General features: G+C 33.3%; 2 protein-coding genes across 2 annotated transcripts; both read right to left on the bottom strand.

The window, feature by feature from the left end:
- Nucleotides 1-2,930: 2,930 nt before the first annotated feature.
- Nucleotides 2,931-7,402, bottom strand: LOC133872865 (uncharacterized). Its single transcript, XM_062310498.1, has 6 exons — nucleotides 7,036-7,402; nucleotides 6,599-6,705; nucleotides 4,569-4,677; nucleotides 4,318-4,479; nucleotides 3,929-4,102; nucleotides 2,931-3,163 (listed from the first exon to the last, which is right to left on the bottom strand). The coding sequence occupies exons 1-6, from the start codon at nucleotides 7,291-7,293 to the stop codon at nucleotides 3,134-3,136; spliced, it is 840 nt and encodes a 279-aa protein (XP_062166482.1). The 5' UTR covers nucleotides 7,294-7,402; the 3' UTR covers nucleotides 2,931-3,133.
- Nucleotides 7,403-18,119: 10,717 nt separating this feature from the next.
- LOC133873857 (DNA-directed RNA polymerases II, IV and V subunit 6A-like) lies at nucleotides 18,120-21,226 on the bottom strand. Its single transcript, XM_062311640.1, has 6 exons — nucleotides 21,080-21,226; nucleotides 19,911-19,944; nucleotides 19,629-19,801; nucleotides 19,490-19,541; nucleotides 18,681-18,748; nucleotides 18,120-18,450 (listed from the first exon to the last, which is right to left on the bottom strand). The coding sequence occupies exons 1-6, from the start codon at nucleotides 21,112-21,114 to the stop codon at nucleotides 18,381-18,383; spliced, it is 432 nt and encodes a 143-aa protein (XP_062167624.1). The 5' UTR covers nucleotides 21,115-21,226; the 3' UTR covers nucleotides 18,120-18,380.
- Between the last annotated feature and the right edge of the window lie 2,510 nt (nucleotides 21,227-23,736).

Raw genomic sequence — 23,736 nt, 5'->3', positions numbered from 1 at the left:
TTTACTGGAAATCTGCTAAAAATATAAATAAACTTGGACGTGTGTGGAAAGTGGTGATGGTTGAGCCATCGTCGCCGTGCATGGGAAGTGGCTGAGGCAGCAGATTTCGATCTAGCTCCAGGGAGCTCTAGACTAGGTTTGCCCTTTGATCTCCTTAATATCACTCTTTGGGCAAGTTGGACCTCTGGTCTCCGCTGACGGAAAATGCCCCACCACCACCAACTCATCTAGTGAGCTCTCTGCCTCTCGCTTCGCCCCCTCCGACTTAATCTCTCTTTGTGTGTGTGTGTGTGTGTGCAAGAACCAAGGGGAAGGGGGAATTTTTTGAGCAAAAAAAAGAAGAAGAAGAAAGGGACAAAGGGTTGGGGCTGCATATAGAAGGAGAAGAGAGGTGAGAGGAGAGATAATCGAGATTATGATTATAATTATTATGATTATAATAATCATTGGAAAGCACTGTAGCATTCACAATGATTAGAGAATCTGTAGGGAATCTGCTGCATGTGATTTTTTGTGATTTTGTTGACATTTTTCCTATAAGAAAAGAGAATTACCTATATAGTATTTGCTACTAGTTCTCTTATAGAAGTGACAGGCCACCCTTTCAATCGGATATCCGTGCTCTAAAACCTATAATTTCCCTCGCCCAATCAGCAATTTCATGACACAGCTAGGCTCGAACTCAGCAAGTCGAGCATAGTTGAGGAGTTTTCTTAGCAGTGGCAGTGCAGATTCGATTTCTAGTGAGGAGCTAGACAAGACGCCAACGATGTCATTTTTGTGTGGGCTCGGTGGCTTGGAGTCCTTAATTATAGCTGGTGGTGATGGTGCTAGGGCTAAGGTTCACGGCACCAAGTCAGAGCAACGGTATTGACCTAGGCTTTATTTGGTTTAGTTTTTGTAGCAACAACATCAACAACAAAGAGGAAAAGACGAGAGAGAATTATTTTTTTAATGACTAAAATAAATATATGGTGAGCTACAGTACAACCCAAGATCTTGGGTACCATAGTAGCTCAATGTTAGTTTAGATAACTTTAACTTTAAGGGAATTTGTTTCATGTCATTTTTTGAGAGTGTTTTTTTTTTTTTTGGTCTAAATTTAAGAAAAATGAATGAGATTTAGAAAAACATGCTAAGAGTGTTTATCCATTTATCGAATTCTATCGCCCATCGAGGTTTTAGATGAGCCCAGCTGCTCGTGAGTTCTTTTCAACTCGGTTCACTTAAACTCGATTCAGTCTTGGCTCGAAAAATAAATGAGCCGTTCATGAATACAATAATCTACTTGTATATTAAATGAAACATACTCATATAAACTTAGCTCAGCTCGAACAAAGTTCGTGAGCTCGGCTTGTATAAGTTCAACTCTACTCGTTCGGCTCGAATCGTTAGCGTACTACTCAAGATCTTGGGTACCATAGTAGCTCAATGTTAGTTTAGATAACTTTAACTTTAAGGGAATTTGTTTCATGTCATTTTTTGAGAGTTTTTTTTTTGGTCTAAATTTAAGAAAAATGAATGAGATTTAGAAAAACATGCTAAGAGTGTTTATCCATTTATCGAATTCTATCGCCCATCGAGGTTTTAGATGAGCCCAGCTGCTCGTGAGTTCTTTTCGACTCGGTTCGCTTAAACTCGATTCAGTCTTGGCTCGAAAAATAAATGACCGTTCATGAATACAATAATCTGCTCGTATATTAAATGAGACATACTCGTATAAACTTAGCTCGGCTTGAACAAAGTTCGTGAGCTCGGCTTGTATAAGTTCAACTCTACTCGTTCGGCTCGAATCGTTAGCTTACTCGTGTGTGTGTGTGTATATAAGTTTTATAAAAATAAGATTCTATAACTATATTATGTAATACTACAGTTCCATTTAAAATGTAAAATATAGATTAAAGTTAAATTTGTACTGAATTTTAATGTCAATGTTAACAAGCCCAATTTGAGGCTTTGAGCCCCTATTCTATGTATTATAGCCGAATTTAATAGCCTTAAGTTGGGTTTGGCTCGGCTCGACTCGAATGGCAAAAAGCCTTACCAAACATTGACAAGTATTATTTCCATAAATATGGTAGAAATCACGTGCAATAATTCCTCCCTAGTCCTTCTCTCATCTTCCCATTTTTCAAAATGCCCATTGGTCCCCAAATATTCAATGATAATTTTAAAAAATATGAGAATGAGAGAAAGACCATGAGAGAAAATGAATAATTTATCTTCCACGAATGATTGATTTATTACAAGCTTCATGTTAAAAAATTGCTTAAATTGAAAATGTAAAGACCAAATTGGAAGATAACAATACTATTTATTAGACTGCTATATAACTGTCATACAACTAAGCTGTGACATTGAAAATAAGCCTTTTTTTTTTTTAATGAGTTCTATTCCAAAGGTTAATTTTCATTACCATATCAACTTGTATGACAATCATATAACAGTGTACTAAATAGCATTACTGATTGGAACGTCTCAAACTACAAGAGTGAAGTTTGTAAAAAAACACCCAAATATATTTTTTCTCCCCCTCTTGTTTTACCTTTAAAATCATAAGTATACATAAGACCAAATGAACGGTTCACATTGCTCAATCCTTTGGACCCTCAACCCCGTACTTGGCCTACTATTTTAGGTAAATGATATTTGTACACACTTTTTTATACACATTTTGTACACAAACACTCACATTTGGTGTGAGACCCCTGCATGTTGAACCTATCCCATATGCATGAGTCTGAGTCCTACACCTAATATGAGTGTATACAAAATATATACAAAAAAGTATGAACAAATAACACATCTCTCTCTTTTATCAGTGAGAACTGAGAAACAAACAAGAATCCATTCCATTTTCTTGTTACTTTCTAGGAAATTCTTTGCTATCTTCTAATAATTTCCCAGGCCAAAAAGCTGTGGTATAAGAATTTCATAGAAAGGACAAAACTGTCCTACTATTATTTATCCATTCGGTTAGAACAGCACTCCCTGCCTCACATCTCTCTCACACAGACTACAACAGAGAAGAATATATACACCTCTTACAGAAAGCTTAAGAAACCTGTACATGCATACACCACCTCTAGAGCATCCTTCAAGCTTGAAGACGCTTAAGAACATTCTTCTTCTTTTAAATCCCGACCCCTATCCTCTGAGCAACCTGCATAAAAAAAAATTACGGATGAAACCGTAAGTACGCTTCTAAAGACGCAATGATTTGATCGGAAGTACACAGAAATCCTAAAAACAGAGAAAAAAAAATGCATATGCAGTTATTTTTGGTCCTCTTAGATGTTATAAAACATGACTAATCACAACTGAAATAAACAGAGCGAGCTTGATTTTAAGACATTTCAAGTAGGCATGGCACTACATATCTAAAATTGACCAATTCAACAGCAAATGCGATAAATTTTTACATCAAGTATTACGCTTTATCAAAGTATCAAAGTTAATGTGCTTGCATTAGTTTTGTAAGTTCGCTCCATAAATTTGGAAAAGTGATCACTTCAGTTAAAGATGCAACTCCATTCCTAAGAATAAAATGCCTGATTTTGATGCTCAGACACCAACATTCCAGAGAAAAGCCCAAATTTTCACTAAAATTCCAGCCAATGTTTATGCTAAGACACTTGAACTTCTTTATTATTTAACCCCAGAATGGGAAGAAGATTTGAAGGACTCCTCTCTCTCTCTCTCTCTCTCTCTCTCTCTCTCTCGCTCTCTCTCTCACACACACACACACAGAACAATTGGCTTCGAAAAACAATTGAAAGAATCACTACAAGAATAGAAGAAAATGAACTGGAGACTGCCCTTGATGTTCTCTCCCTAAAGTTGTGTTATTGGAAACATCAAAATTGCGCTGCGAAAACACTATTCCAAGTAATACCCAGAAAAATAAGAGATGTGGACGACAGTCTACCTCCTTAAAAGAGTGAACATCACTTCCCCAAAGCCAAGCATCACAACCTGCATCTCTAGCACCCCATATATCATTCCTGCGGTCATCCCCTACATGTACAGCATCCTCGGGCTTCACTCCTAATAAATCACAAGCTTTTAGAAATATTGTTGGATTTGGCTTCTCTGCTTCGACCTGTTAAGTGCCGGGGGGTGGAGAGAGAGACAGGAAAACAAAACCTTCATAAGACAATTATATATATGATGATCTCTTGAATCCTATATGAACTTCATTAAATGTAAAAAGACAAGCTAACACATGCAAGTACATACACACACACTACACCCATGGCCCGTGTATATATATGAAAGAAAAAGCACCACATATAACGAAGAAATAAATCGACGTACTTCAGCTGACACTGCCACAGCATCAAACCAATTTTCACAATTTAGAGCCCGCAATAGAGGTTTTAATCGAGTGTCAAAATTTGAGACAACACCCAACTTCACGCCCGCTTTTCTAAGAGCTTTAAATACTTTCTCGGCATCAGGATCACAGAGGTGCCAAGCCTATGAAAACAAATATTGAAAAGTATTATTGCCATAAATATTTAAAACTCATAGCAGATTCATAAAAGCTAATTTATCAACGACCCAACCTTGTCAGTGGTATAGTAGTTATAAATTTCTTCAAAGTACTGAGTATCTGAACATCCAGTGGAATAACTGACTATATATTGCCAGAAGGGCCTCCCATCATTAACATATCTGCAATTGAAAGAAAAACACTAACATCATTGATCCTTAATACACATGACAAAAGAATTGCGAACTTTTGCAGTTGAAGCAAGGGGAATGTAAAAGGGTATAATCTCATAATATCTTAATTCTACTCATTAAAAAAAAAAAAAAAAAAACAAGAAAACAGGTGGAAGTGTGGTCTGTTGCCACTGGTTTGAGATCCTGAAAAGATGGCATGTGGGGTAAAACACCTTCAGAAGATGTATACTTGACCCTCTAGAGATAAAAAGCAAGAAAATGGATTGTCCTCCTCTCAATTTCAATAGAAATAGAACAAGATCACGACATCTAGATAAAGTCACGAACAACTTCACTGATGATAATATTTTAGAGCATTCATACTCTTAATTACTTACCAAGATGATAAAATTTTATAAACAAAACTAAAATACAAGAGTATGAGCTACTAGATTGCTGCACTTGGTAAGTTCATTCAGAGAAAGAGAGAGATCAAATTATTTTGGGATGTAGTACATGAACTTTTTCAATTCCAGCGGTCATTTTAATGCCTTTTTGACTTTTACCTTTTTTCTTTTTCTTTGGGAGGGGGGGGGGGGGGTTAATTTGGTTCTCATCCTAACCACAATGCAAATACAGTCTTTTATATCCCATCCAAATTTTCTACTGGGCTTCATTATCTCGAAAAGATGCAAGACAGTCCAGCATAAAATATTCCTCCACTTGAATGCTTATAGAACAAAGGATGATGATGTTAATCCATGAGAAACCTGTACTGGTCCCCAAACTTTCCCTTCTGACATGTGGAAAAGACAGAAATGAGCCACTTTTTCTTTTTCAAATTTTCATTCAAGAAAATACTTCTCACAGAGAGAGAGAGAGAGAGAGAGATCACTTTATAACCAAACAAAAAGTTATGCGAACTCCCACCTTCTAAGAGCAAGACATCCAATCCAAGACACTCAACAACCAGATTTTATCTCGTCGATTAATGCTCTGGCTGGGAGGAGGAGATTGAAGGGGAAGGGGAGAAAATGGAGGAATTTAGAAGGATGAAAGAATAGCTGTTGGCTTTTTGGGCAGAAAGAAGCCTGTGTAAAGTGAAATAAAGACAAAATTACCCTCATCTAAATAAAAAGAAAAAAGGAAAAAAGAAAAGAAAAAGGAAGGGCTATCATTGTAATTTTAACTCAATCTCCTCTTCTTTCTTTTCTACACATCCGATCAACTTAAGGAAAAACCACCGGCCTCCGTTCTCCTTTTCTCCCATCTCCTCATCTTTCCCTTCAAACTCCCAATTATAACGTAATCGTCCAGATCAGATCACTGTTGTAATCTTTGACCACAAATATCTTGGCATTCTTGAATCAATGGGTGGTATGCTTAGATCCAACTCGTATCAAAGTAAGAATTGACACATGCCTTCAAAAGAGGACATAACAATTAAAAGCCATGTCTCCAGCAACTCATAGCTGATGCGAAAAAGGCAAATTCCACGATATCTTGTCCATGTGTATGTTCCAGACAAAAAACTGGTACTATATCTTTATCATCTAAGAGTAATAATTGAAAGATTGTAACATCAAACCCATTAGTTACACATGGGATAAATACAGAAAAATTCTATTGTGGAACTTGGTGAATCTGGCAGAAGTATCACTTTAGTAAAGAAACTAATTCATTTTGAACAACTTATTGCTCTGCATCAGTGCGTTGTCAGACAAGGAAAGTGGAATATAGAAAAAACCCTTTTCAATCACTTGCAGCAAATATGGGCGAATAAATTGGAAAAAAAAAAGAAAGAGGAATATTAGACAAAATATACATGATAAATACAAAAAGAACGAAAAAATCCAAGTGGGAAAAGGTAAATGAGAAATTCATAACCCAAAAAGAAAAATGGAAAATGCAGAGAAGAATTGGAACAGACCTGAGACGAGATCTACCCCAAGGCTGGCCATAAGCCCTTCTGTATCTGTTCAATATCTCATCCTCTGAGAACTTCACCCCATACTTCTCCCCAATCGTCCTATAAATCTATAACAAAGCATACACAGAGAGAGAGAGAGAGAGAGAGAGAGAGAGAGAGAGAGATCAAATCTACAAGGCAAAACTCATAAATTATACTCCAAAACAAGACCCAAAAGAAAGAGAAAAATAAGGAGAAACTCAGAAAAACCCAGAAATCCATGAATTGCACAGTAAACCAATTCACTGTTCCACTAAAAAAAAAAAAACACTCAGAAACCCAGACCTCCAACACATGCACACAAAGACCCACTAACCCAAAAACCCCATACGTGCACAAAAACACATACATCTTTTCATACATACATGTGTTTGTAAATGGGACAAAGAGATACAAACCTGGGCCATAGGCTGGGAAGGAACAAGAAGCGTGCCGGCGGCGTCAACCAGCAAGGCCTTGTGGGTGATCTCACCGTACAAAGACCTCCGATAGTCCTCATAGTCTTTCAGTCCCAGTACCCCCAATCCCACGGGCCTCGACTCCACCGGAGCCGCCGCAGTGGACGAACACATTGCTCCTAGCCTCCCAAACAACGGGGACCGAGACCCAGAAGAAAGAAGCCTAGGGAGCTTCGTTCTCGTTGCCATTAGAGCCATTGTGCGAGTCTCATTTGAGGTGTCTTCAGTCTTCTTCTATTTTGCAGTCCCTGTGTTTTTCCCTTCTGGTTTTCCGTTGGGTGCAAGTGTGAGGAACCACAACGGTGGCCGCCAAGAAATTATATAGATCCCGAAAGTAGGGAGTGTTGTTCAAAATGCCCCTGGGTTTCTGTATTATTTACGGTTATAGACCCATTCAGTTGGGAGTGGGCAAGACTGGGTAAAACTCAAACGTGTTAAAAATGGACAAGCGTGGGCTCCAAACCACCCATTTTTTTAACTGCCGGCCCGGTTACGGGTCAGCTTTGACGGTAGGCAAAGACGGCGTTGGATTTGTGTTTAGGAAAAAACCAAATTTATTAGCCCGTGTGTTTTATTATGATTTCAATTTAATTTCTACTTTTTAATTTTAACAATTAGATTTTTGGGTTTTTTTGTTTTTTGTTTTTTTTTTTCTGATTTTAAATAGCCCCCCCTTAAAATTGATATCTGATTAATTGACGGTATCCTATGTCAGATCAATCAATTAATACTATGTGGCTCATGTTTGACATGTGATGTAATTATCGTAGGTGACACGTTTAAAATTACAAATATTTTGTTAAAACAATTAAAATTAAAAATTACATTTGTAATTTAACTTCACCGTGCAACATGACAAGTATAGTGAGTACATAACGTGTCAAACAAGAAACAAATGTCATTAATTAGTTGGTGTGACATAACATACTATTAATTAATTGGACGGTAAGTTGATGGAGAGACTTATTTGAAATTAGAAAAAAATCAGAGGACCTAATTGTCGAAATAAAAAACCTAAAGACTAAATTGAAATCACATAAAAATATATGGACTAAATTTGATTTTTTCCTATTTTTATTATATTTCTAACAAAAGTAAGTGGGCATAGAAAACTTTCTCAAAATTTCGACTTTTTTCAAAGCGACCCAACTTTCTTTTAAATAATTATAAAAACAACGTCATTTTAGAGAAGTTATAATTTTGTTTCCAAACCCTATATGGCGCCATTTTGGGCCCTCTCCCCTTTCGATCTCTCTTGAATATTTCCGAGCAGCCAACTCTATCAAATCTTCTTCTGTGATGAAGGAAAATCTAGACGAAGACGATGAAGATCTCTTCATCTTTTTTTACCCGAACCCAACTCCAAATTTTCGGCGACGGATGCAGTTCACAAATTATCTTCATTGAAGGTTTCTTTACTGTTCTAATTATGGCAAAGGTAGAAGCTGAAAGGAGCATTTTTCAACTTCTTCAACATTAGTGCATGCTACCTGTACAAGTAAATTTTACCAAATTTATTTTTAATTTATTTTTTAAAATATCTTATGTGTTAAGCTAAACATATCAAATGATGTAGATTTGATATATACACACAGTAGGAAATAAGTCATTGGTATAGCTCTTACCTTGCCAAGTGACTTTTCTATAGTCTTCCTCGAACTTTGATGACATAGACTCTCCTATTTAGTGTCCATTTAGTTTAGCAATTTCAAAACACATAGTAGTTCATGAATGAAATTTTTTAAAAGTGTAATTAAGTGTTTGGTAAAATTGCAGTTCGACTTTTAAAATTATATATTTTTAAAAACGCATTCTCTTGCTTGTTGCATTAAAACATATATATATATATATATATATATATTTTCTTCTTGTAATAATTATTTTTACTGGAATATGTTTCTTTGACTATTTTTCTCTGTGATGGTGCTACTGAAGGTAGACCATATTGTTAATAGAAGTTTCCCATTTCATATTTTGCTTTTCTTTTTTCATTAATAGTTTGGTTACTAATTTTCATGTCAATACACATTTTTAATCATTCTTTTTGGATGGCACTAATGACATTTTCATAGGTGAGTTTATCATAATCTATTATGTTATTTTCATTGCCTAGGACCTATCGGATCTTATAAGCAAACAAGTTTGGCAGACCATTAATGAATTCTTCTTTCCAAAATGGTTGATTACTATATTCTCTTAACATGACTCTTGAGACAAATACGTCTTTGTACTATCGAAAGTCACTTAAGGTTTGACATCTTAAATTACTAAGTTGATCATGAATTCTATAGGCAATATGACTAGGGGTACCTATGAAATGTTCTATTATTGTAAAGAACAATGTGTTGACTGAACCAGGAATTCTTTTTTTCATTTCATCGAACATGGGGGTTCCATTCTCATCATGCTTGACAGAATATTTAATTTATTCTCTTGATTCTTCGGTTAGATGCTTTTCCCACCAAGAACGCAATGTTCCCGTGAATCTAGTGACTAGAAGATGAACAACTTCTGATTGACTAATTTCATGGTTAGTGTAGTAACTACTAGACACCATGGACATATGTTGTAATTTGTTCCGGATCTCTTGTTTAGATAAACCATCGATATTCCATTTGTAGAGTTTATCAGAAGATACTAAAAATTGACTGTGAAAATTTCTTTCTTCAATTTGTATATCCGGAGGTGTAGGCTTAGGATACCAATTTTTTTGTTAAACTAGTAGGAGTGACTTTGTGTATTCTTTTTAACTCGAGTTTTTGAAAAGCATTTTCTATATGTTTGACCTCATTATCAGTATCAGATTTGAAGAAGTTTCTGTTTCAGATGGATTTTGCATGGTTTTACTGTATTAGAAGGGCCAGGTTCCTTCTTTCTTAATTCTCTAAGCATTTGTTATATTTTTTTCAACTGTTTTAATATGCTTTGTTTTAAGACTATTTCCAAGTTTATGTCTGGAAGTTTGACTAAAGGTTTTTTTTTGGTGGGATTTTGAGTCAAGTTTATTCTCAATTTTGTCTAATTGTCTTCCTATGTTGTTTAGACATTGGTTGGTGCAATTATTTTGTTCAATAACCTTTTTTACTTCTGAGTTATCACTAGGGACTTAATTTAAATGGGGAAGCTTTTACTATAGTTGTAACGATCCCGGCATTCATTTAGGGAGATTTATGTAATTTCAGTAGTCATGGATAATTATTTTTAATTTAGAGAACAAAATTTTAAATTTCTTAATTCCTCCAAATATTGATCAATGATTAATCAAATGACGAAGGAAAATTTTAGAAGCTGCTTTTAAAGAATTTTTAATACGGCCTCACAATTTGATATTTTTCTCAAATTTGTAAAGAGACAATATTTGTTTTAAATATAAATTTTGAATATTTACGAAATTTTATCCATTATTATTATTATATTGTTTTCAATATATTAAAAATATCTCTCGTTCCATCTAAACCTTAAAAATAAAAGAAGAGAGAATGAGATAAAACCCTAACCCATATAAATATACCCATTAGCCGTCATTCTTTTCCCCTCACCACAGAAATTTTCTACAAGCTGCCTCTTCCTTTCACTGCACATTTCTCGCTCACCCTTATTTTGTTTTGTTTTCAGGTTATGAGCAGATAAACCTAGGCGGCCGGGATGAGATCTAGGCTAGCATTAAGATATTGCATTTCCGTTACCTTAATAAATGCACTTGAACGATAAATTTAGTTTTCTTTGGATTTTCATTTATTGTATCAAATATAATTACTCTTTTCAAAATAACTGTTTCCGCATTTATTGAAGCTCTGAGTTTAAAAAATTATTTTTCTAGTAATTTATTTAATTTAGCATATTAGCTAGTTTTCTTATGGCAGGCCTTATGAAACTTTGCAGTTTGTGTAAGGAAATGGACGAACCTAACCCTTACGGTTTGGGGGCGTTACAATAGTTTTTAAATGATTAATTATTATTGTTTCTAATGGAGGATGACTAGCTAATATTATTTAACTGCATCATCATTCTCTTTTGGTGTATATATATATATATATATGTTTGTGTGTTTTCAAACTGTCAATTTTTTTCAAATGTATTACCAAACAGAACACTTTTTACAATTTAATTTAAAATTGCGAGACAAACAAACTCTTAAATTAAAGTAAGGTGCAAGCCAACACTATTTATTAACAAGATTATTGATCATACAAACATCTTATAGTTTAACATCCTCTCCCCCCCCCCCCCCAAAAAAAAAAAAAAAGAAAAGAAAAGAAGAAGCCCCAAAATGTTCCTCAAAATCTTTTTAAAATCAAATTTTTAACTTCTTAATTTTATTTTATCTTTTTCATCTCCCCACATCTTAAAATTTTAATTCTGCCCCCACTCATATTACCCTACTACCCTCTCAGCACAATTTGATGCACGTGGCAAAAAGGCCTTCAGCTAGAGAGAGTAAGAAAGTGGAAAGTGAGGACCAAAAAAAAAAAAAAGAAAAAATTAAAAAAGAAAAAGAAGTGAAGTAGCGTTGGGTTAAGAAAAAGTTTGAAGTACCTTTTTGTCATTGAAAACTTTTTTTCAAACTATAATTAATCAAAAGAATTTTAGATGTCACTTTTATCGTAGCATTATCCATTATCAATGGGTTAAGCTATTAAAATGGCTACCAATTTACTAAAAAATTTATTTATCCGATTTTACCCTTTTTCAAATCTCAAAATCCAAAATACTTATCAAAACATTACACCTTTTAGGCTAATAGTAAAGTTTAAAGAATTTCAAGACTAGTTATGATGATTGCTGTATGAAAGACTGTCAATATATACGTTTTCTTTATACGTAGTTTGTACATATTAAGCTCGATCTTTACCCTGACATTGAGATAAAGAAAAATTAACTGAGTTTTTTTTTTTTTTTTTTTTTTTTTTTTTTTTTTTTTTTTTTAAAAAAAAAAACTCATTAGAGTTGTTTGACTTCTTAAAACTTCAAAAGGTACTTTAAAAAAAATAAATAAATAAAAAAATTCAAAAGGTTGTCCTTCTAGAGAGATCTTACAAACCTTGAAAGAAGGTAGCTACAAATATTATTTTTAAGCTATAATCATTTTCTACACATTATATTTTTTGCAAGTGTATGGCTTCTAGTATTAAAATAAATTAAGCCGTCCCTTTGGCAATGTCATGTAAAAATCCAAGAAAACGATTTTGATATATATATATGATTTAAAAAAATGTTTTGATGTGATATAGAAGTAATTATTATTATTTTTTAGAACTACAATTAAAAGAATTAGAGCAGCCAATAGGAAGAGGGCTAAAAAAATTTAATCTGGTAGTTTAGATCCACACCAGTACTTTATACAAAAAGGTCTTTTACTTATTTATAATTCTTTTAATTTAGACTAATCAAAGCATTCGTTAATTTACAATCTATCAATTTCGTTCAAAAATAAAAAAGAAAAGGCAGGAACACGAGGCCAGGTAATTTTGAAAATAAACTGAAAACGATGTGCAATATTATATATATATATTTGTTTATTAATTATTCGGTTGATTTAGCGAGAGAACAGGCGAACAATACTCCGAAGTCCGAACCGCGAAGGTAGCAAACGGAAGAGCTGATGTGGCCGACTATGGATGTGGTTAAATCCGCGTCAGCAAATTCTTCCATGACAATCCCAAACCGTTCCGAAAAGTGGGACCCGCTGGCCGACGATGGATGTCGTTAAATCTGCGTCAGCAAGTTCTCCCGTGCCAGCTCCAAACTATTCCCAAAAAGTGGGACCCGCTTCACGAATCTCCACATATGTGGACCCCACTTTCGCTTCCCGATTCATCGCCTGGGTCTTCTCACAATCGGTTTTGGCCGTTAGTGTCCAAGCGTTGATGCAAGGGAGTCAAGGGACAGCCCAAGCCTCATGAATCAAATTCGACCTTTTTTATTTATATTTTTTAAGAAAGTAGTAATAACAAATACAAACAAAACAACACAATTACAAAATAATAATATTAATAAATAATAGTACATAATTCAAAATACAAAAGACTAAAAAAAAATATCGAATCTTAACAGTGATTTAGTTTCTAGAAGGGATCTTCAAAGGCAGAAATATGCAAATAAGAACTCTTCCAAAAAAGCTGGTTGTAATGACTTATGGTAGATGTTGTAGGTATTAATAATAAAAAAAACACACACACAATTTAACTTAGCTTTTGTGAGACTAAGAGATAGTTGTACAATGATAAATGAGACACCATGGGGTGGTGGGATAGAGAACTATCAAGATTGGATATTATTTAAGTCCATACTCGAATCTAACATTTTTTAGGACCAAAATGACTCTACAAAAGAGAGCCAAATGTACTGTGATTGAGGAGATTTGCTATATGATAATAAAAAGAGTGGCGGCACATGTAACCCACTTGCACCACAATGATACGAGGAAGGGGGTCGATAAATGATTGAACAGCGACCAGCAATAAAAGAGGAGGCGTGCATGGGTGGTGGAAGTTGTGATTTTCAGTAGATTGAAGATATAATAACTTAAATAAAATATTAGAAAAACTAAAGAAGACGATTAAAAAAAAAGGTAACAAAGAGGAGATGAGGAACATGAAAATATGAGGGTTGTGGTGGAGAGAGGTTTTTTGAATGGAGTTCTTTTTTTTGAGAGAGAGAGAGAGAGAGAGAGAGAGAGATTGATGTGTTAATAAACTACTGCCTTGATTGAAAGTGTTGTGCCTAATTACTCAAAAATGTAACGGATAGATAAGGATGATTCGAGGACCCTTACTATCTTCAAAATCAACTCAATAGTTGAGTCTTAATAATCTTTGTTTTTTTTTAATTCATCAACCCATAAGTTTATCTAGATTTATAAAGAAATGTGATACTCATAAAGATGTATCTTATTACTAACAAATATTATTAAACATAACTACTTAGGGATAACATGCTCTCTCTTTATTTTCTATTATTCTCTACTACTAAAATCTTAATAGAAATAAAACTCTCATCAAATAAATAATATTTTTTTCATATGACTGAAAACTCGTAACATAAAGTTTAGATATTAGCTTTTTATTATTATATACCGCAACGTACACTTTTTTATTGTATGGAACAATGAAAGTTCGGAACAAAACAAAAGCATATGATGAGATATATATATTAGCTTTTTATTATTATATACCGCAACGTACACTTTTTTATTGTATGGAACAATGAAAGTTCGGAACAAAACAAAAGCATATGATGATATATATATATATTAGCTTTTTATTATTATATACCGCAACGTACACTTTTTTATTGTATGGAACAATGAAAGTTCGGAACAAAACAAAAGCATATGATGAGATATGTATATATATATATATTGAAAACTTCACAAAACTCCTATAAACTTCTCTCGATATGAACTAACCCCTAAAATTAAAAAACTCTCGATTTCAATTATTATATAGTTTGTTGCAGTTTTCTCATTTTATTAGGGTTTAGTGTTAAATGCTATCATATGCCTTTAAAATGACTAAAATGCCATTTTTTTTAAAAAAAAAAAAAAGAATGAGGGTTTCTTTGACCTGTGGGTCTATATATATTTTGAAAACATTATAAAATTCTCCAGAATTTTCATTCGATTTAAACTAAACCCTAAAGTTTAAAGAACTTTCAATTTCAACCATTAAACTTTTAATTCGTTGCCATGTCCCCCCTTCATTAGGGTTTGACGTTTTTTTTTTTTGAAGAAAAGATCAACTTTCATTAATCAAGAGTGAAGGGTACAAATTCAACCACCGTAAAGGTGTACATAAGAACCACCATAAAGGTGTATACCCAAACTGAGCCAACAATTGACTCAGACTATTACAGACAGAATGCTACAAATAAAACTTAGCCAACCAAAATGATGCCTCTGCGGTGACATAAAAACTACTAGAGAGCAGGGAGTAGGTCACACATTTTGGCCTAAAAGCAAAGACTAAGTTAATAAGCACAAAACAAACTGCCATCACAACCAAACTTGAACAGGAAAACCCAAAAACTTTTTTTTCATTTAATAAAAAAAAAATGAGGGTCTATTTGACAAGTGGGTCAGCAGACCACAGCAGGGTCACTCATGACTCGTGTTGGGTCATTTTTTTTTTGTTTAAAAAAAAAATTATGTGTTTTTTAATTTTTAATTTGAAATTAAGAGTAAATTTAGAATTTTATAAAAGTTTTAAGGACATAAATGTTATTTCAGCACTTTTGCCGTCTGATTTAACGCCAAATTCTAACGGAATGATGACATTGCATCAAATTAGAAGTTCGATGATTGAAATTAAAAGTTTTTTTTTTTTTAACTATATGAAGATAATTTCAAAATGAGTAGAAATTTGGGGGTTTTGTAATTTTTTTTTTATTCCTTTTTTAATTTATAGTATAGATTTGTGATCTGGTCGAAAGGTCGTGAACATAAATATAATACAATTTTTAAGATTAAAAATAATTCAATTTAGTTTGACTGTATATGGCATGACATTTCCAATTCATATAAAGATGGACCATACAACTGCTATATTAGTCCCACACGGCTTGTTGATAAAAACAAAGAAAGAGAGTTTATCTATTTCAAAAAACAAAAAAAGAAAAAAGAAAAAAAAAGAAAAAAGAAAAAAAGAAAGAGAGTTATCTAGAGTTACATGACACTGAAAATTGATGTTTGACAAACTTGAAAACGAGACAGCTCTGATGGGAGGGAAGGACTTGGACGTGGACACATGGTGCTGCCTGAGTTGGACACGTTGTTAGCTAGGGTCCACCATTATTGAAACATGTGGATATAACGTACGCATGGAATATGTGGGGGCCAACTGTCGGTGATCCAAAAGTGGACCCCACTGGTACCCTGAAAACTGAAAACTTGATCCAGGTCTTACGGACAAGGTCCTCCTATTTGGTGTAACAGTCAGGTTATAATTGTCTTTTTATATTTTTTTAAATATAAAAAAATAATTACACCCTCACTTTTACATTAAATAAAGAAAATTCTTTCAATTTTAAATAAAGAGAATCCAAATTCAGGTCTTACGGGCGCATGAGGATCCTCTCTCTCCGGTTGAAAGCAACTGGATGGGAGTGGTCTTTTAATAACATAAATGTATAATTGTATAAATAAAAAATAAAATTAAAATTAAACTTTTATGTTATAAAGGACTAGACCGGCTCCTCTCTTGTTGCTTTCGATCAAAAGAATCCTAGCCCTTTATGGGCATGTTTGGGTAACACTTGTTTTTTTTTTATTATGTTTTATTATTTTCAAAAACACATTTGGGTTGTTTTTTAAAATTAAAATTGTACTCCAATTTTATTCAATTTTTTCCAATTTTGACTCAAGTTAAACCATTCAAACATAATTTTAAAAATAATTTTTCTCAGTATTCGCAATTTTAAATATAATAAAAAATAGTAGACTATAAGAAAAAATACACATATCCCCTTAAAGTACCGCTCAATTGTCAATGTCTTCCTTCAAACTACCAAAACATGTCAATGTCCCACCTAAGACCAACAAAAAGACAATAATGACCTTATAAATTCAAAAAAAAAAAACTACAAAAATTAACTTTTTAAAAAACAAATTTAAATAATAAAATTGAAAAAATGAAAGAAAAAAAGTTTTTTTTTTTTAAGTGAATTAAAAGAATGATTTTTTTTTTAAAAAAAAAAAAAAGAAAAAAGAAGAAAAACCCGTTTTTATTTTTATTTTGTATAAATTTTTGTTATTTTAGTTTTTTTTAATATTAATATTTTTATGAAGGATATTTTTGTCATTAGGGGGACATTGATATTTTTCGGTAGTTTAAGGAGAGAGATTGACACAATTGATAATTTGGTGGACATCGACAATAAAATGATAGTTTGAGAGAATTATGTATACTTTTTCCTAAAATATAATACAAGAAAATCGCATACTCAAATGAACCTATGTGATTCTTTTTTCTTAAACATTTTACAGAGTGGTCACTTATTTTATAATGTTGTTTCTTTCTTAAGTTTTCAAAGAAAAATATTAGACAACCTTTTGTCTTTTTTCGATTTTATCTTTTAAACCTTAATTTTTGATTAAATTTTAATTTCAATTTAAATCTAATATTTTTGTCATTTTTTTTCTTCAAATAAATAAATAAAAATTATATAAAAACATAACTACATCATTTTTATTAAAAAATAAAAAAGGGGATATGTTTTTATATTTTCCAATGAGCATACAAACACATACACAAGCCAAATTATATTAGTATTTCCCAATTATATTATTTATCACAAATGCTTTAATAGGAATTACATAATTATATTAGTGTTTGCCAAATGATGTTGCCTCTGTCGTAACTTTCTTCTTTTACAAGAATTGTCATTTTGGTAGAGAATTAACTTGCGGATTATTTTGCTGTGAGTCATCGTAGGCTAGTAGCTAAAGTATACTGTTTTATCCCCTCTTTGGCCTTATTTATCCATAATTTAAATTAGTATCAATTTAACAATTTTGAACCTACCATTTCAATCTGACCAAATACTAATTTTATATCCCGAAATATACATATATATATCTCAATAATAAAGCAAATAATCGTTCAAACATATTTAGAAATAATGATTTTTAAAACAAACAACCTTTAAAAAAAAAAAAAAAAAAAAAACATGTAATTCTCGCATGTTTAAAAGACACATATTACTTTCATATGTGAATTGTAAATTTTCTTTTACAAAACCGATTTGTAAAAATTTTATGTCTTTCATTTATATCTCACAATTATCCAACAATATTAACGTAATCGTCTCAGCTAACATTTCTAAAAGTTGATTTGGAATTTTGGACTACTGTATTTTTATTATAAAATAATTATAAGATAAAAGTATAGTATACAGCGTTCCTCGGTTAACTCTCACAGTTATGATTGAATTTAAGAGTGAGGCTGATATTAATTTTATTGACTTTCTTGGGTCATCGCCCTTATCCTTTTTTTGATAATTGTAGTGGATGTAATTGAAGACAAGGATTGATCATTGATTGGGGTCTTTTTCTTTTGGTTGGTGGATAGAATGAATGGGATCCACCAGCAGAACAACGTAGCCTCAATCATCATAGGGGTTATATGGTACATAATTCCAAATCTCTCTCTCTCTCTCTCTCTCTCTCTCTCTCTAGGTTAATTACACGAAGAAAGTGCATCTATATACTACCCCAAAAAGAAGAACTCATAGTCAATATTAACTAGAGCACCATTAAAAGATTACAGTCAAGTAGTTAAAAAGTAAGCTCAATCACCTCCCACTTGCCTCTTCCAGGAGTCTTCTACAATCAGTTCATCGACTCCCCAGTCTTCATAACTGGAAAAAAAATTCATGGAAACAATAAAAAAAAAGAAAAAAAGAAAAGAAAAGAAAAAGTATTAGATCCCTGCCGAAAAGTAAGGCAACACCCACGGATAATCATCGCGCCACAATTGTCAAATATTTTTCCTTCACTTACAACTGTAAGCTTCAACCAGAAACCAAATTTCCACTAAATCAGGAAAAAAAAATAAAAAAAAATAGGAACTATGAATTGAGAACCTTACCTTCCATCAGGCAAGTAGCGGCGAATGGTGAAGGGTATCTTCCGCTCCCGAAGCTCCTTCATTGCAATCTGAAAAGGTTGGATAAATGACATATCACTAACTGCTTTCAATACCATAGAGAGAGAAACACAATAAATCAGCTAAAAGAATTATGCCATGAAAGATTTCACCATTCTTATTATCTACAAACATATTAGACTTCTCCTATTATGTTCATCACACACCATACAATGGGAAACTCCACTTTCATCATCCAATAGAAGTGGACCTATTCTAGACAGACATTGGTTTATCAAATAATAATGGTGGAATACCATTAGATGATTTAGCTAAATGCAAAGTCCAATATGGATACCACTATTTTGTTTCAATTCAGAAGGAGGGCTCCTTGGACCTATTTAAGAAAGACATTAATTGGCTCGAGGAATAAGAATAGTTGAATACCAGCCAGATAATTTAGCAAACTGCAAAGTTAATATAGATATGCTATTTTGTTTCAAATCAAAAAGAGAACTTCTTGGACCTATTCTTGACCATAAGAAAAAAAAAAGAGATAAAGAACCAACGGTTAGCCAATAAAAGAAACAATGTCAACTTTATGCATAGCAAGCCTTAACAGGCAAAAGAGATGAGGTTCAATGTCTGAATTCAGCAAACCAAGGGTTCAGCAAGAGTTATACGGCCTGATAAAGGTCTGGTTGCATGCATATATAAGATGAAAGAAGGATATGAAAGGATCTGCTTTTAAAATTTCATCCAACAAAGCTTTTTTAGGAAAGTGCCATCAGATAGATGTTAAATAATCTAACCTCAAGTGGGTCAGTTTCACCCTCCAACTCAACCATCACAGGCGCATTCATGCTGCTCACCAAGAAGGAAAATGATATCAAGTTATGGAATCAACCCAACTTGACAGCAAAAATTAGACTGATAGGTTATGAATAAAACCTGATCTGGAGAGCACGGGTACCCAAGATTCTGGCACGCTCATACTTTGTCATATATTTTGAGGTCTTACGAGAGCGTTCTACTGGTTGATGCTCTTCTTTCTCATCAGTTTCAACGGGATCTCCAGCAATGTCTTCATTGTTATTGTTCTCTACATCTTCCTCAGCACCTTCCTGCCCATCATTCAGGCAATATGTTAATCAACTGTTTCAAAGAAAAAAAAAAAAACCCATAAATATTCAGTTCATCAGATTCTTCTAGGAAGCAAAAATGACTCCTTACTTCAATCTCAGGCTCCTGTGGTTCATCCTCATACCTGCAGCCAAACATTTCGTTAATATTTGAATCTGATTTTTCCCTAAGCATAATACGTTTATATTGATTTCCCATCATTTTATCTTATTATTAGCGAGGATGATCATAGCTTTTAGTGTTATATCATACTGGTATATTAATTATATACCAGCTGGCAAGTCAGTTAGATGATTAGTTATTATAGTTGATGATGTAAACAGAATGTAGTTCATTTCTTCTGTATAAATACAGAGTATTGTACAGATTATTAATTCATTCAATACAAGAGAGAAACTTTCTCCTCTGCATCTCTTCTTCCTCTGTTTTCATCTCTGTTCTTCATTCACCATATTTGATAATAGCTACAGGCAATTCTATGTATTGGTTGTAGTTGGGTTCTTTCAAGCATTGATAGAGAGAAAAAGAGAGGCAGATATTCTATCCATTAAAATAGAAAATGAAAGGCATATTTTTCTCTCACATGGTTTTGCACAGGACGCATGCCTAAAGGCTGTCGAAATCATACTTGGATTTTAGAATTGGACCTTTTGAATCTTTTAAATCAGAGTTTTGATCTTAATCACATCTTTCAAAGTAGCTTTTATGGATGTTAATGCATGACACCGTATCCATTTCAAATAATTATGCTGATCAATACCAAGTATGGTAAATCGAAATTGGGCAAGTCTAGGACTCTAGGTAATTCCCTAATTGCTGTCTTGCGAAGGAGTTTCAACAATTGGAGTTGCAAACGAGCTGAAGACTAGCGGAGATACAGAGAAAATATATATCCTATTCTTGAATAAATTCAATATCAATGTCGTAGCAGAAACATTTAAATTTGATCAGGGGGACAAACCCACTCTAAACTGCAACTATTTACAACAGAACTAATGATACAAATAAAGGCTTGTCACAGCGGAATCCACGTTTTCAAGCAGAGGGCACAGAGGTTGAAAGGACTACATAAGAAAATTCTTGATGGAATTATTCAGTACCATATTAGGTTTCTCAATAAGTTCTTGGAAGGATTCTTAGATGGGGTTTGATGTTTAAGAATAGAAACAGCTTAGACAATATAGAGAAAACTCAAAACAATACGAATTTTCCGCATATATATATACAGAGAGAGAGAGAGAGAGAGAGAGGAACATAACCCCATGTCCAAATCGTTGTAATCTTCGTCGGCCATTGTTGATTGTTGATGGGTGTCTGAAGGTTGAAGATGGCTGTGTGAAAGTAGAAAGGGGCGAGTGAATTTTTTTTTTTTTGAAAACAGGCGAATTAAATTTTGTTTGGGGAAAGAAGGATTAGGGTTTCGAAACCCTATTTGTCCATCTGCCACGCAACTCAAATTGCGATAAAAGTTTGGGGTAATTGTACCGTTGATTTTGGGAATTGGTTATAATTATTTTTTACTCCTTGTGATTCAAAAAATTTATGAAAGATCCTTGTAGTAAACAATAATTACAAATCAATTTATGAACACATTTTTCAACCAAAAATTAACAGATTACATTAGTCGGCCACGTCATACTTAATAAGAAACCGACACATGTCTATTACAATAAAAAAAAAATATAAAAAAATATTAGTTTAAAAAAATTAAAAAAAGTACCGTTGGCCACACCCATTGGTCGGGGCAACCACTCCTTTGTATTTTTTTTTTAAAAAAAACAAATATTTATATTTTATTTACTAATATTCTTATTATATATATATATTTTATTGTAATGGACACGTGTCAACTTCTTATTGAGTGTGACGTGGCTGACTAACAGAATATGTTAACTTAGTTGATGAAAAATTGGTCAAAGGAGTGATTCGTAATTATTATTTATTTCAAGGATCTTCTATGAATTTTTTGAACTACGGGAAGTAAAAAATAATTATGCTTAACCCATAGATAACTGTGTAATTTTTAAAAATTTTAATAATCAGCAATTTTATGTTGAATGCGTGACGTGTCAGCGCCATAAAGGAGAAATTATCAAACGAAAAGGCGAGGCTATTTCAGTAATTTGACGAGCCACACTGAAACTCAGTCCTCGAGGCGGGAAAACAAAACCAAGCGGCATTTGCAAGTGCCCTCATTCTGTCATCCACCCTGCGCTACACTCAGAGAAACTCGAATGTGAGTGAGAATGGAGAGAATACACGTGGCCGTACGTGCGAGGCCGCTCTCAGTAGAGGAGGCGAAGACCAGCCCCGGCGAAATTCTTGTACTTACTTAATGGTGCGTTTGGGTATTGAATTTTGAGAATTAGAATTGAATTCTAATTCTATTTACAAATATCGAAGTAAAAAATTGTGTTTGGATGTTGAATTTTGAGATTGAAAAATATTATATTTTAATGGTAAAAAATGATTGGAAGTTTAAAAAGTTGTGTATAATGATTGGTATTTTGAAAAGTTGTGTAAAATAATAATTTAAATAATAATAATTTATTATATATTGATTATTTAATTAAAAAATAAATAAATAATTTTTTTTTTTTAAAAAATAAAAATAAAAAATGATGCAGGGGTGGCCAGGGGAGGCCACGCGGCCACCCCCCATGGTCGGGGGTGACCGCGCGGCCACCCCCAAGGGGTGGCTGCCGGTTGTGTTTTTAATTAATTTCTTTTATTTTTTTTTATTTAAATTTGTATTATTTTATTATTTATATGTGGGACCCACGCGCTTTTTGGGAGACAGCTTGTCATGCGCGTGGGGCCCAGCCATTACTCAAAATGTCAGCTTAAAATTCAAACGAAATTCGGGTATTCGGGCGGGTGGGCGGATTTTAGAAAAAATCCGAGTGGAATAATTATTCCACTCGGTTGCCAAACACTATAATTCTTCTAATTTAGACTTATCAATGCTTTCTATAATTTATAATCTATCAATTTTCTTTTTATATTCCGTTTGTTTTGATGTAAAATATTTTTTTGTTATAAAATATTTTTAAAAATCTTTAAAAATATTTTTCAGTATTTAATTTGTATAAAAAAATCACTAATAACAAAAAATGATCAGCAACTAGATTTTGACAATGGTGGATGGAATTTAACAATATTGGGCCGGATTCCAACCAGTTTCACTGAAACTGGGCTACTGTGTGGAATTCTGGTAACATTGGCCAGATTCCAACCAATGGCCGAAATCCAACACTAGATTCTGGCAACTTTTGCCAGATTCTGGTTAGTTCGTCGGAATCTAGGTCGCCAAAATTTGGCGATGGCTGTCAGATTCCAGCAATTCTAGTGAACTCGCCATAATCTGGCTAGTTTGCCAGAACTCGACGACGGTTGTTGGATTCTGACAACTCTTGCCAGCTTCCAACAAACTGGCTAGAATTCGGCCGGTAATGTTGGATTCCTGCCAATTCACTAAGATCTGGATCGCCAGATTCCAGTGACCGGATCCCAAAATCCAAGGACCCTTGGTGGCAGATTTATGCTACCAACAAACTTTAATGCTACGCGATAGCGAATTTCCACAAACATGCGTGCAACATGCGTGCAAGAATAGAGAGTTTAAATTCAGAAAACGATTTACGACTTTTAAATCCGTAAATCGTTTTCAAAAATAGAAGAAGCTTTTTTCGATCAAATTGAAAATAATTTTCGTTAACCATCATTTTTGATTGTATCAAACAGCGAAAATCACAAAATATATTTTTTTAAAAATATTTTACATTCAAACAAACAAAACATTAATTAAACAAGCAAAAAAGGGAGAGGGAAGGGGGTAGAAAGATGAGGCAAGGTAATTTTGAAATTAAATTGAAAACGATATGCATTATTATTATTATTATTATTATATAAAAAT

This window comes from Alnus glutinosa, chromosome 7 (assembly GCF_958979055.1).
Source record: "Alnus glutinosa chromosome 7, dhAlnGlut1.1, whole genome shotgun sequence".
NCBI classification, from domain to species: Eukaryota; Viridiplantae; Streptophyta; class Magnoliopsida; order Fagales; family Betulaceae; genus Alnus; species Alnus glutinosa.
Note: the sequence above shows the minus strand (reverse complement) of the source record. Positions and strands in the feature narration are given on the sequence as shown.